This window comes from Antedon bifida, chromosome 4, assembly GCF_963402885.1.
Source record: "Antedon bifida chromosome 4, ecAntBifi1.1, whole genome shotgun sequence".
Taxonomy (NCBI): domain Eukaryota; kingdom Metazoa; phylum Echinodermata; class Crinoidea; order Comatulida; family Antedonidae; genus Antedon; species Antedon bifida.
Genome location: NC_136229.1, coordinates 17,703,197 through 17,718,535, shown reverse-complemented (window position 1 = coordinate 17,718,535; position 15,339 = coordinate 17,703,197). Strand labels below are relative to the sequence as shown.

The 15,339-nt window shown below is 34.5% G+C and overlaps 2 protein-coding genes across 4 annotated transcripts in view; one reads left to right on the top strand and one right to left on the bottom strand.

Moving 5' to 3' along the window:
* The window catches only part of LOC144839496 (inactive rhomboid protein 1-like), a 73,461-nt gene extending 61,501 nt beyond the window's left edge, over positions 1-11,960 (top strand). For both annotated transcript variants that reach the window (XR_013611758.1, XR_013611757.1), the window contains one exon: positions 11,951-11,960. The gene's annotated coding sequence lies outside the window, so the exon portion shown is untranslated. The remainder of the gene's footprint in view (positions 1-11,950) is intronic.
* The window catches only part of LOC144839492 (uncharacterized), a 44,147-nt gene that overhangs the window by 919 nt on the left and 27,889 nt on the right, over positions 1-15,339 (bottom strand). The window contains exons 41-53 of one of the 2 annotated variants that reach the window (XM_078694872.1): positions 14,873-15,050; positions 14,176-14,400; positions 13,574-13,951; positions 12,321-13,196; positions 11,700-11,929; positions 11,123-11,300; positions 6,398-6,575; positions 5,864-5,983; positions 5,092-5,376; positions 4,360-4,682; positions 3,705-3,960; positions 2,994-3,260; positions 2,032-2,345 (exon numbers count right to left, since the gene is read on the bottom strand). In XM_078694872.1, the coding sequence (XP_078550998.1) occupies positions 2,191-2,345; positions 2,994-3,260; positions 3,705-3,960; positions 4,360-4,682; positions 5,092-5,376; positions 5,864-5,983; positions 6,398-6,575; positions 11,123-11,300; positions 11,700-11,929; positions 12,321-13,196; positions 13,574-13,951; positions 14,176-14,400; positions 14,873-15,050 (3,649 nt within the window). In that variant the 3' untranslated portion in view covers positions 2,032-2,190. Of the gene's footprint in view, positions 1-2,031; positions 2,346-2,993; positions 3,261-3,704; positions 3,961-4,359; positions 4,683-5,091; positions 5,377-5,863; positions 5,984-6,397; positions 6,576-11,122; positions 11,301-11,699; positions 11,930-12,320; positions 13,197-13,573; positions 13,952-14,175; positions 14,401-14,872; positions 15,051-15,339 lie in introns of those variants that run through there. The other variant, XM_078694871.1, reaches the window with a different exon arrangement.

Sequence of the window (15,339 nt, the reverse complement as noted above, 5' to 3'; positions counted from 1 at the left end):
TGTGTTTTGTCTTTTGTGATGAATTGGTACAACTTTAGAATTAAACGTGTTTAAATTCTACTAGTAAATAAGCTTCATGCAGGATCTGTTTTTGCCAGTGAAAAGTTAAATTTCGTTGAGCCCCATCAACATATAACTTTTACACACACACACACACACAACTCTCTAAGCCTCAATTTCAAAACAATTGCACATCCCAAAGAGAAAAAACCCTTGCGTAAATAATACTAACAATAGTAGGCCTATGTGCATGTGACTGTTTGGAAAAGATAGTTAAATGATAAGTAAATAAAGAAGAAAACCAAAACAGTTGTCCTATAAGGCCTAGGTTGTCCTACACATAGCTGGTTATCATGTATTCCACAGAAAATACACCTTTGTTCTTTATAGTTTTAGGATTTCTTGGTTACTCACTTGGACTACCACCAGATACATTGCAAGTACTTGTTGGGACTGAGAACGTCGGCCTAGATTGCGTAGTTGAAATTACAGAAGAGTATGACGTGGTTTGGTTTTATTTCGATGCCTTGACTACAAATTCAGAAACGGAAATAAGTCTGAACGAAAATGTTGTTCTCGGTGACGTATACAATATTGAGTATATTGCGGCAACACATAACTATCGTCTTGTTATAAAAAAAGTTCACAAATTACTTGAAGGTCTTTACTTTTGCAAACTGATTCCTAAAACTAATACACAGGATGTTCATGAGTCAAGTGTAGTAGACATTTTTGTTGAAGTGTATACACTGTCTGATGATCCAAAGGTACTATGTGATATTGATAAACTTGATGTCATCGAAGGTGAGACTCGTGTAAATGTAACTTACAAAGTAATTGTAGGAGATATTCCAGTAAATGTTACAATCTGGTTGATGGACACCGAAGACAAATTCCACCAATTCAAGGATGTGTACAACCCACGACATGATGTATTTAACAGTGCAGCTTATATACCATTAACACGTAAAATGAATAGATTTTATTTTGTAGTATCACACGGTCTTCTTCCAAATAACTTAACTTGTTCTACTCCAACACCTAATATTATGTATCGACCACAGTTTCTAAGTATGCCCAAAACGGTAGAATATAACACAGGGGATTACTTAATATTGCCATTAAATTTGACTTCAAACCCTACGGAATTTTCTGTATACTATGAATGTCACTGACAAAGAATCACTATGTTCGATTTGCCGAGAAGAATTACTGTTATGTGGAGAAAAGGGGATTAACATTATGTTCAACAACCAGACCAAATTGACGGAAAATGACAATGGTACACGGATTAACGTTACAGTTAATAATGGCATTGGTAAAGATATGCATGTCTTCAAACTGCATTGCAAGAATGGACAAAGTCTTGATGGGGCGTTTGATCAGGGATGTGATATATGGGTTTATGTTTTCTTATTTACATGTGGGTTTATCATTGGGGTTATCGGTGAGGTTATCGGTGAGGTTATTGGGTTTAACATTAGGGTTATTATAATGACGACGTTAGTCGTTTTTATTATGTTAGTTTACTACTGTAAATGCCACTTTCTTCCTTCTATCACATAAAAATGTAAACATACTGTACGATAAGTATATTTTATATGCGTATGCACACAACAACTACACTCGAAATTAAAATGAGCAGTTGATGGAATTACTCAAGAAAGTAGGTGGGTGGTGCTACTGTCAGCACATGAAAATATAAAGCATAAATTATACAGACGATAATGTTTATTAATATTATTACCTTAATATATAAATTACAAAAGCGATTTTCCCCTGAATGTAATTAAGGAAACAGAAAGCAAACAATTAATCTTGGATGGAAAAAAAAGATTTTTGTTTTCGCCTGAAGGAAACTTTTAAAAACATAAAAAATAATTTTCACAAAACAAAATATTACATAATGAACTTCTTAATCACGTTTGGAAGAGAAGTTTAGTCAATAAAACTACTAATACTGAACAATCAAAAGCTAATTAAATTATTATCAACATAATTATAAATTCACTGCTAATATTAAAGTTACATTACCTTTATTTATGATCTTAGATTAATTTTAGCAAGAGGGTAGATTGCAAATCATATACTTATGTACATTATAAGTTCAATGAAAAAAAGTAGAATTATACTAATATCTTAATTATTTTGTTCTGTATATTATTGGTCTTTGGCTATCTTTACTCTAAATCAGTCTGTTGTATATATTGGTCGCGGGCCAGACTTCACCGCATCTTCTCCTAGCTCTTCAACCTTTTCTTTGCGAATGAAGTCGTTTAGTTGATCAACCATCAACACTAACTTCTGCTGCATCTCATCACATTCAATCTGGATAGGCTCGACTCCTGTTGTTAGTAAACAAATAGGAGAGGTATAAATAATGTAAATGAAATGCTAGTTTTAGATATGAGATGTGCAATTCTTAAATTTGTTTGCTTAATATAATTATTTCAATTAAGAATACCGTCAGTAGAATCTCAAAACCCAACAAAGTGTCACCTTAATAGGGAATGAATAGAGGTTAGCTGTTATTGCCCTACGTTTGTTTCCAAGGAACGTGTCCCCTGAATAGGAGTGTCCCAATAGAGGGGTTCTACTGTATTTAATTCTATATATCTCTCGTTTTTTGTTTGGTGTGAATGGATTGTAAATAAACAAATATATGGGTGTATAATGTGTTTTGTCTTTCTTTAGAATTAAACATGTTTAAATTCTACTGGTAAATTTACAGTGTTTTCATACAGTATTTGTTTTCACTATCAGTGAAAAGTTATATCAGTTTCTTCGTTTAGCCCCATCAACTATAACTTTTACACACACACCTCTCTAAGACTCAATTAAAAAAAATTGCACATTCCAAAGAGGAATAAAACCCCTTGTGTTGATCCAAGTACAGGATGTGAACAGAGGCAGTGACTGCAGCCAAATTCAGAGAAGTGTCAAGTGCTTGGCCTCATTTTCTAAGGGCAGCGGAAGAATTATAATATCCATACCTTCAACATATTTATGTCGTCTCTTTGGTTTCAAGTTCCTTCTCTCAGCAAATCCCACAGTCTCCTTAAATCGTCGAACCATAAAGTCGATGATTTCTACATCATTTTTCATCTTTGCATTCTCTTCTTTGGTAACAGAGAACGCCTCATTGATGATGGTGATAAACATGTTCATAAGAACAAACACGATGGTCAGTGTGAAACTGAAGAAAAATATTGGCCCTAGGACTCTGTTCACACCAACCATGTCGTCAAAGTTGAAGTTACCTACATGTACAAAAACGCCAAATATTTTAACACAATTACATCATCTTCCAATAGTCCTTACAATACAATATTTAAAAAAATAATAGTATTATTTTATTTAATGAAAATATTTATATTTATTTATTTATTTATACTTACGCTTACATACAAATGATGCCATATTGTTATATAACAATCATCTAAAGTGTAAATGTAATTTGCTTTTTATAACAGTACTGTAATTCGGTAGTGACCAAATTATTATCTTTGTACAGTTCTATTCATAGTATGGTACAAGTAGGCATTTTAAATTGCATATAAAATTAGCCCAGATGGACATAATGATGTCATATCACTGCCATATTTGGGCATATCACTACCATATTTGGGCACATCACACTAGTTTGATAGTGTAGACAGAGCTTAAAAAATGTACTATTTGTGAGATAATTTGAGAATACTTACCAAGCAGAGTAGCAAACAAAGATTCTAACGTGGTGACCATCGTGTAGTAATCAATCATGCTGTTACCAAACAACATGAATCCGGCACAAGCATACGAAGCAAATATAACAGCAAACATCATGAAGAAGAGAAGCAGTTCCAACCAACATGTCTGTATAGTTTGAGAGAGCAGCAGCATCCGTTTGTTGAAACGCAACAGCTTCATGAACTTGATTGTTGATATGAAGAGAATTAAGCCTATCATCCAACAGAACATCTGCAAAAGAAGGAGAACAAAATCAGTCATGCATGCATGAGTACTAGTGCCACATAAACTAATTTGTAATGGTAGTAGAAACAGACCCTATTATATAGTTAGACAGTTAAGGATACAGACAAGAAATTACTGACTTTTCATGGTAGTAAGAAACAGACCCTATAGTTAAGCTCTGTCTACACTATCAAACAAAATGTGATGTGCCCATTATGGACACGATGATGTCATATCACTACTATATTTGGGCATATCACTACCATATTTTGGCACATCACACTTTTTTTGTCACCCACACTGTGATAGTGTATACAGAGCTTTAGACAGTTAAGATTACAGTCTAGACATTGTTTGTCATGGCAGTGGAAACAGACCCTATAGTTCATTGTAGCCATTACTCACCTGATCCCACTGGCCCACATATTGGAAATTCAAAAACTTTGTTGGATTCTCACTTTGCTCTGTCATAAGACTCTTGGCGACAAATGTGCGATACATGTACATAACAAATGCTGTTATGGACAACACTAGAGTAATAAACTCTGCCAGGTTACTAAGACTTTTGAAGTATTTTTTCTTCTGTTTTTTGATGTGTTTAAATTCTTTAAATGCAAACCAGAGGGTGAAGACACACAACCCGGCTTCAGCTGCGAGGACGATGTAGCTGTATGCCCCAAAGTATCGGTCCAATTTCAACGTCTGAAAATGAAAGTATGGTATGGCACCTGTGCAGAGAAAAACAATAAAAATAATGAGGTTAACCATCTAATGGACGGACACCAACAAAGTGAATTTGTGGTATCAACCAAACATGGGAGAACAGTACAGACCAAGCTTGCTATCTTTGACTGCTGAAATCGCATTGAAATTGGTATAACAAAATGGATGCGTTATTTTAAAATTTATAGATATGAGAGATATCCAATTTGTAAAAAAAAATTACCTATCTTGCGGTTTATCATTATTTCCACATTCAGTCAGTTAAGAATAACTAGGATCCTGGTTTACTTAGTTTTAATATATAGATATCAATGTGTATATGCTGGTAAAGAGCCAATATTCATCTTACATAATTGTTATAGGGTATTTACTGTACCACTACTGAGATGTTGGGGTTTGAAATGCTGGTCTTACCTCCTTGTGGTAAAAATTCAGCTATCATATAGGACACCGCATAGAAGTTAATGACAGGATTGTAAACAGTGAATTCAAAAAATACAGCACGAGTGTACTGATCAACCCACTTGGTCGCACGCAGATAGTCGGCGATGGCCCATGCATCCTCAACTGTTTTACCAAGCTCAATTACATATCCACCTCCTCCATACACTGTTACTATACCCCAATACGGTAGTGAACCCAGATCAAACCAAGACTGGTGTCGCCATGCATCATTTAAGCCTTTGTATTCTGGTGGATCTGTAAAATTCAAGATATTATACTATACTAGTACTCTTCAACTCTATATAACAAACCAAAATTAAATGAACTAATAAATAGATATAATACATTTTAGATATACAAGAATGAATATTTTAAAATCAATGTAGTGGAGCTGTAGCTTGGTGGTTAACATTACATAGCCTTCCAATCCCAAGGTTCAATCCTGACCTACAGTAGTGCCAGGGTTGTAATTCACGACTTCTTTCAACTTCACTCCTAAGCCTCAAATGAGACTTAGTTTATAAGCACGATAAACTATAAATAGTTTATCTCATCCTGTAATTGCCGAGTTTGTGCTCGCTATTGGATGAGAATAATGGATGAAATAAATAAAATAAAACTGAAGAAGAATGACCTACTGCAAATGACACTTGGGATGTAGTGTTTTGTTTTTTTTTTAAATTTGTTGTTAAATCAAGGTATAGGTATAAAATGTATGGATCACTTGCTCGAATCTACTTACGAGTCTGATTGGCTAAAACCCATCGTTCGTGGAAGTAGCGGTCATCTTCGGTAAACGCACCGTATGCGGGTCGGCAGCTATCAACAGATTCTTGCATAATCTCTGGAATTTCACACAAATCTGCAAATAAATCATTAAAATTTGTTTAATTTATTCAACTTCTCATTAGATGTACATTAGTGAAGGATGGGACCAACAAGTGGTAAATACTAGTACCCCTACTCGTCTCAAAAGATTACTAGTACTAGGTTCTTTAAAGTGCACATGAGCTAGATGTGTACACTGGACCTACGATTTATAGTCCTTATCTGAGAAGACTTTATATATACCACCAGAACCATAGAGCGGGTGAGCTTTGAACCCTTGCCAATGTTATGGCTATGTAATTACGGTTTCACTGTCTTAACCGATTAATACATATGTATTGTATGTACTTTACTTTTATGGACTGAGGATATTTTCTAGTGACATGTAGCCTGATAATATTGTAAGGTTTTTAGATTATGTTTGTGGATTAAATTTGTCGACACCAACCTGGAATTACTCTCAATTGCCTTAAACGTGCAATACCGACAAGTGAGGAGGTATGGTCCGCTAACAATGCTTGCTTCAGCCCGTCTTCATTTAACTTTCCATTTAAATAATTTCCAGCAAAAAGACTTGGAATAAACACATTCTGAGTGTAGTTCCAGAAGTAGTCACGAGATGCAATCTATGAAAACAAACAAAATCCTATTATTGCAAATGTTTTTTGGTTATCCGCACTTGGCGGATAACCCCTTGTTATTGTCAGGATCTTTTTTTTTTTTTTTTTTTTTGGTTATCCGCAACCGTAAGGTTTTGCGGATAACCCTTGTTATTGTAAATATCTTTTTTTTTTTTCATCTTCTTTGTTCTTCTTTCTTTCCCGGAATTTTGTTGCACGCATATCTGTCATCCTTGTCAACATAAGATTGTATAACTTTGTCATAAGATTGACCTGTAGCTGTAGATGTGCAGGAAACTTTGTTATATGACGTTAGAGTCGCGTAGCGCAAGTTACGCGCGATTTTATGAATTTCAATGATTGGTCATAAATTATAAACCAAAAGTCATTTTGTATTGACACTTGGTGAAAATTTAAGTCATATCAAGGGCAAACTTTCTATGGATTAAAAATGGCATGTTTCACAAGAAGTTACGCGCGCACGCGCATTTAAAATTTCAAAATGCGCAAAATTAATTTCTAATCAACTTTCTACGCTGATCATGACATTTTGAGCATGTCAAAAATTCCCACGCGCGCGAAAAAATTTACGCGTAAGGTGCGCACGGAGCATGAAAATCATGTGTTTTTCTCTTGAATTATGATTTTACAGCCTTACCTAGTCATTTTAAAAAAGATTGACATCATTTCAAATTAAAATGACGTCATACGAACACGTTGATTTAGACCATTTGCGCGCATTTTAGTTGAAAAGGTGACAAAATATTGTCAAAATTATGTCTATTTTGAATCTATTATAGCTCTTCAGGATCATCCATGACCCCCAATTTTTTTAATTTAATATGTAAGCAGATATGTTGTAGATATGAATTCATGCAGAATCTTTACCCCTCGGATGTTATGACGTCATCGTATGGCCACACGAATGTAAAATATAGGATTTTTTACTCTTTCGTTATTGCTCATCACATTAAATAGAGCGCATCTCGCTTATACGTATTCCATTTCCTCCGATATTTTAATACTGTCTAGGTCAATCAACTATCTTTTGTATGAGTTAAAAATATTTTAATTTTTATAACGTCATCATGTCTAAAAATGTAAATAACGTGGGTCACTTAATTTCATCTTTACAGTAAATTTCAATCTGTTATAGCTCGTCAGAATAAAAAGTGATAATCATGATTAAAACGTTTTCTGAAAGCTATTGGATTGTAGATACGAATTCATGTGAATATTTTACCAATCAGATGTCATGACGACGTCATATGGCCAGTTGAATTCAAAAAGTCATATTTTCATCTCTTGTCTAAAAGTTCATTGCGTTTAAACGAGAGCGCATCTCACTTTTACGTGCCCAAAATTCTTCAAATTTGTAATGTAATTAATTAGATAATTATCTTCTAAAATTGTTATTTTATATGTTAATTTGATGATGTCATCGTGTTAATAATTGGATTTAAAAGATGGGTCTCGTAATTTCGTCTATGCTACACTGTAAATACTGTAATATGATGTATGCTACAAAATAGGTACAATTCAGCACTGTAAACATATTTATTTCATGTCATAGGATGGCATAATAATTGTCGAGGTTCATATAGTTTAAAGTATGTGCATGTTGCGTTTGCGCGGATAACCCGAACTCGTCAAAGTGACGAGTTCAAATCTAGTTTTCTATGTTATTCTTCTTTCTTTCCCAGAATTTTGTGTCACGTGTATCTCAAATTCTGATCAACATTACATCGTATAACTTTGTCAGAAGATTTACCTCTATCTGTAGAAGTGCAGGACAGTTCGTTTTTTTACTTTAGAGTCGCGCAGCGTAAGCTACGCGCGATTTTATGAATTGTGCGTATTTATCATAGACTAAAAACCAAAAGTCATTTTGTAATGACACTTGGTGAACATTTAAGTCATATCAAGTGCAAACTTTCTATGGATTAAAAATGGCATGTTTCACAGAAAGTTACGCGCGCACGCGCGTTTAAAATTTCAGAATGCGTAAAATCAATTTCTAATCAACTTTCTACGCGTTTCAGGTCATTTTGAGCATTTCAAAAATTCCCACGCGTGCGCAATATTTTTACGCGCACGTGCGCACGTAGCGCAAAAACATCTTTTTTTTGCTTGATTTTTGTTTTTTCAGCCTTTTCTAGTAAATTTACCAATTTTCAATCAATTTCGACTTAAAATCACGTCATACGAGCACGTAGAATTAAACAATTTGCGCGCGTTTTTAATGAAAAAGTTAAAAAATTTGTCAAAATTTTGCCTTTTTTAAAACAGTCATAGATTGTAAACTACGTGGTGAACTTTTTTAAAATTGCATATTCTGGAAGTTGATGAGTTGTAGATATCGAATCATGCATCGATATGGCTAACCAGACATTGTGACGTCATCGTATGGCCACTCGAATATAAAATATAGGATTTTTGTCTCTTTCGCATAGCTCATCACATTTAATAGAGCGCATCTCCACTTATCCGTATTCCATTTCCTCCCATTTTGTTATATTGTCTAGGCCAATCAATTATCTTTCGCATAATCTACCATTTTTTAAATTGTGATGACGTCATCATGTCCAAAAGCGTCAATAACTTGGGTCCCTTATTTTCACCTATTCTGCACTGTATGTAGTACGTATACAGAATATAGTGTATACCGTATATACTTTGACGTGACGCAAAATAGAGAGCGCACTAACATGTTTACAATGGCATAATCGTTTTTCTGCGCGCAATATTCTAACGTATGACGTGCACGTGGCTTTTGCGCTGCGGATAACCTAACTCGTCCGTAGTGACGAGTTCAAATCTAGTATTTATTTCTTACCTTCCACCCTTCTACTCCATTTTTTGTGTCACGCGTATCTCAAAAACTTGCACACGTAACATTTCGTAACTTTCTCAACATATCGCCATTCACGTGAAGTTGTGCAGCGAAGGTTTTCACGACGTTTGCAATTGCGCAACGTGATTTTCGTGCGATTTTATGAATTTCGCGTATTTAACATAGGTCAAAAACCAAATAACATTTTTAATTGAAACTTAACAAAAGTTTAATTTATGTCTTGCGCTAACTGACTGTGGAAAAAAATGGCATGTTTCACACGAAGTTACGCACGCATGCGCGTTTAAAATTTGAAAATGCGAAAAATCAATTTCTAATCAACTTTTTACGCGTTTCATGTCATTTTGAGCATGTCAAAAATTCCCACGCATGCGCATTTTTTTTACGCGCGCGGTGCGCACGTAGCGCAAAAAACCTCCTTTTTTGCGAGATTTAGGTTTTTCAAGCCATTTCTAGTAATTTTACCAACTTTTAAACAATTTCGACTTAAAATCACGTCATACGAGAACGTAGAATTGCACAATTTGCGCGCGTTTTTGTTGAAAAAGTTCAAAAATTTGTGAAAATTATGCCCTTTTTTAAACAGTCATAAATTCTAAACTACGTGGTGAACTTTTTTTAAATTACATATTCTGGAAGTAGATGAGTTGTAGATATCGAATCATTCATGAATATGGCTAACCGGACATTGTGACGTCATCGTATGGCCACTCGAATATAAAATATAGGATTTTTGTCTCTTTTGTCATAGCGCATCACATTTAGTAGAGCTCATCTCTACTTATCCGTATTCTATTTCCTCCTATTTTTATATAATGTCTAGGTCAATCAATTATCTTTCGCATGATTTACCATTTTTAAATTTGTGATGACGTCATCATGTCCAAAAGCGTCAATAACTTTGGTCACTTATTTTCACCTATTCTGAACTGTATATAGTACGTATAAAGATTATACTGTATATACTGTAACGGCATTTGGTATAGCCCAAATCATTTATTTCCTACCTACTGCTATAATGTAGCAGGCCAAATAAGACTAAGTACTGATTGGCTATTTGTGATAAACAAATAGGTCCAGGGACCTATAGTATAGTAGTCATAATAATCTTTTTCTGTGTGCAATATTCTAACGTATGACGTGCACGTGGCTTTTGGGCTGCGGATAACCTAACTCGTCCGTAGTGACGAGTTCAAATCTAGTGAAACATTATTATTATTCGTAGTAGCATATGGTTTTCTATTGAGATGAAATATATATATAGTGTTAAAGAGTCGCTATTCAATCAAGTTTGAACAATACCATGAAAGCTCCAGTGGTCTAATGGTTAGGACATCTGCATATCAAGCAGAAGGGGGGCGGGTTCGAATCTCGGTTGGGAGGACTTTTCCTCATTCTCACAGATTTCCTCATCTTGTTGTTTCAAATTAATTAATAACTTTCAGTATATCACCGGACGGTTTAAAATTTGTTCTGTGCCTGTGGTGTTTATATATATATAACATATATATCTCTTAAAAAACAAAAAATCCAAAAATGTACCAAACTCGAGCATGACGATTCTTTACATTTTCATTCATTTAATTTCTAAATTCTTCCTGCCATGCGCACATACATCCCTGTCTATAGCCTGTATTCATGCATTTAAAAACAAGAATAGTCTATTAAATGTAGGTTGTTAATATTGCTTGTTACTTACTGAACTAAATGGCATTTTGCCATGATAAGATGCATGCACAAAGCTGTCTAACATTGTTTCACGGAAGGCAAACGCTGCTGGATCTGTGTTTCCAAATGATACTGTCATTAAAATGTAAAGGAAAAGCATGTAGATTGTTACTTCACGCAAGATCGAAGTCATCTCCATTTCTTTCATTCTAAAAAAAAAATTGAAAAAGAATATGCAATTCTATTTCACTCAATTGAGAGGGTGGAAATAGCAGGATTTCTTACATAATAGTGATATATATTATAGTGACATATATTATCATAGTGACATTTTTTCATAGTGACATATTATCATAATGACATACTCTATTTTCATAGTGACGTATTTTCATAGTGACGTATTATCATAGTGACATTATTATCATAGTGACATATTATCATAATGACATACTCTATTATCATAGTGACATATTATCATAGTGACATATTATCATAGTGACAAACTACCATAGTGACATATGGCTCTTATGGTTTTGGTGAGTGTAGTCTTATAGCAATTTAACCACCTTTTAATTGCCACAAACTAGTGCATATAGCCTGTCTATTACCTGTATTCACGCATTTCATTAATTTCATCTTCATCAGGTGGTAAGGATGTAGCTAATTCTGCAGCTCTTTGTTTTTCAAATTCTTCAAGTTTTGTTGGATCAGCAAGTTCTTCTTCCGTCAATCGTTCATGTAACCATTCCTCGTCTTTTTCAAGATGCGGAGAAGGACTGTTATCTTCCTTATCAGGTGTCTTGATGATGAGTGAGAATATGGTAGCTAGCAGCAGAACCTGGAAGAAATGTTTAAAAAGACGTGAAGCTAGTTTGTGACAATATTCAAAATATGTGAAGCTAGTTTGTGACAATAATCAAGATGTGAAAACTATTTTGTGACAATAATCAAGATGTGAAAACTATTTTGTGACAATAATCAAGATGTGAAGCTGGTTTGTGACAATAATCAAGATGTGAAGCTGGTTTGTGACAATAATCGAGATGTGAAGCTGGTTTGTGACAATAATCAAGATGTGAAGCTGGTTTGTGACAATAATCAAGATGTGAAGCTGGTTTGTGACAATAATCAAGATGTGAAGCTGGTTTGTGACAATAATCAAGATGTGAAGCTGGTTTGTAACAATAATCAAAATGTTCAGAAAATCTGTATTATATTTTAAACGTTACCTTAATTGGCTGAGAAACAATAATATCTTGTGCAAGAGAAATTCCCACTGTTGTCAGCCACTCTGTTGCCTTTTCTTTTCCAAATCCGCCAGCAACCTCTATGGTCATCCAAAATGCTACACCAATTGTCATCCAAGCAAATATCCAACCGAAAATGGCACACCACCATGGCAATGGATTTGGATCCTTCTTCTTCTTTTTTTTTGTTTTCTTGTAGCCAAGAACAGGTTTCATCTCATTCATTTTTCTTTCTTTTGATTTTTCTGGTGATTCCATAACATCGATACCAGATTTAGACACACACGAAGCACGGCTTGCACCGCCAGCTCTACTTTGAATTCTACTTCCTGCTTCCAGAAGATCTAACTGTTCCTTCAACTCATCAGACTCGTTCAAGCTGTTCTTCTTTTTACATTGTTCTCCATGAATGAGAGACACCCTTGAACCCGCAAGATATTTGTTTTTATTTTTCCGAGGACGACAACAACCACAGCATCTGTTGTTTGGTCCCATAGGTTTTGATAATCGGAACAGCTGCACAATAATCACGTTTGCTGGAACAACCATCAAGCTACTGATCACTCCGACGACGATTTGACCTAAAGAAAGTTCTATTGGACCAACTTTCAAGCTGCCGCCACCAGCACCACCGGTGACATCCTGACCGTAGAAGAAGATGTTTGCCATCATAGTGCAGAAGAGCAGGGATAAGCAACAAGTTGCTCGCTCACATCGTGTAAAGGTACTCTTAGCCGGGCGCATAAAGACCGAAAACCAAAGATGAGCATCACTAAGGTTGCGACGGGTTCGGCTATAGAAAAGGTGTCCAAAACTGGTGAGTTCACTCATTCCTGCAACTGGTACTATACGTTCAATCTAATAAAAATTAAACAATAGAAATTATTTTGGACAATTTGGGCAATAATCTATTCCAAGCCCATATACAAGATTCATACAGGGGGGTTCGTTTTTCCACAAAAAAAGCAAGATCGTCATGAGCTAGGCTAGTTAGGCTATTTAACCATACTTTCATGACTGTTTATCTATAGTTTGAAAAGGGTACTTCAGGAAAAAGAGTTTTTTTTTTCAAACCATTGGACCACTCTGGCTAAAAAAATTGTCTTTTCAAGTATAGCTAACTGGAATGTACAAAAATAATATATTATTATTCTATTTTAGAAAGCATGATTGACTAATAATTCTTGACTGTTCTAGGGGTATGCCAATAAACTAGAATGTAGATTTCTAAATACCTGGCCATCATCTTCTTCAACTGCTAACCATTTATCCAACATGAAGTAGTACATCCTGTTTGTCTGTAAGTCCTTGATTGATGCACGACTCAGAAACCAAGATGGATACTTCCCTTTGTTGTCATGCCAGATTCGTAGATGGACCATAGTACCGAGAGTTTTAGGCACGGACATCAGAAATGAATCGATTCCACCACGTTCAAAAAGCTTACGTTTCTTGTCCTTAACGACGCGTATTCCAGTCTCGCCACCCTCACCTTGGATGATGAAGGAAACATGGGCAGATGTTGAAGAATTTTTGCGAACCCCAGTAAAGAAGGTGATTTCGTAGTTGTAGGTATGTCGGGGATCGTTATCAGACATAGGAGTTACACCAGCCTACAATTGATAAAGTAATATGAAATAATAAATATATGTCATTATATATTATACACTAGTTGTATAATATAGTTGGTATGGTTATCCATAGTTCTAGGATGAAATTTAAAACAATTTCTTTTTTTAAATGTATATTTATCTGTTTATCGTCGTTGGTTATCGTCCATAGTATGAAAATGCTGACACTGCAGCGTGTACAACTACTGATACAATAAATCACTTACCCTCGATTTATCTCTTTGATCTTCTTTACGTGCCCAGATGACAACAACAGTATAGATGCAAATACAGCATGTCATAAAAACAAAAACAACTGGATTTTCACCCAGTTTGGTGAATGCTGATTCACTGAGATCAATTGTGTTCATTGGGACAGAAAATCCACCACCGAATGATGTCAAATGGTACGTGTTACAGCGTGTACACTCGCGATCACTAGTTGGCAGCACCTATTTCAAAAGAGACATTGTAAATATTAAAAAGTTTCTTTTAATAAAATCAAATACACCTTCCTGGTGTCTAAAATGAAAATGTTCAATAACTACAAATTATAGTTAAGTTCCTCAAGAACCACTTATATACTCACAATATTTATTAGTACTGTGTAGTGTAATTTAAATGCTGTGCCTATTTAAAAATTTTTATTTGGAATTTTCACAAAAACAAAATTACGTTCTTGTACAATTAAAATGTGCATTTGAATTTTTTAGAAACTTAAATCTTTTACATTAATAGTCTGATAATAATATATGTACATTGAAAATCACAGAAGCCTTTTGGTTTTGGCCTAACGTACATGCTCAGTGAAAAAATCAGTAATACAAATAAAAATAAGAATATGGGACAATTTGATATTGTCATTGTTGGGAGGTGAATTTACCTATTTCATTTATAATAAATCCTAATAGATAAAACAATTACCTCCATTCCATCAAATTTGAAAATTTTTGCGTAAGTGTCATAGTACATACAACTGGTTGTGTAAAATGAGATAGAATATCGTAGAGGAGAAAATGGATGCTCTTCTCCGTCCTCCTCTTCTCCTCCCCAAACATGACGTACTCCAATATTGATTGTACTGCTTGATTCATTTAGATAACTGGTAAAAAAAATAAAAAATTAATAATTAAATTAATTAAAATACTAAATTATGTCAAATTAAAAGAAAAACAGCTCTGTGTGCTTGAAACAAATTTTAGTTAGCACATGTTTAATAACATAAAGTGTTTCTTAGACTTTACACCTAATAAATCATTGTTATTTAATTGGAATATTGTGAAACACATGATACTCAATAAATACTCTATTGAACCCATATGAGATCAAGAGAGACTTGTTTATATGCAAGTGAAAATTTGTCGTTTATTTTTATTTATTAATAATCAGTG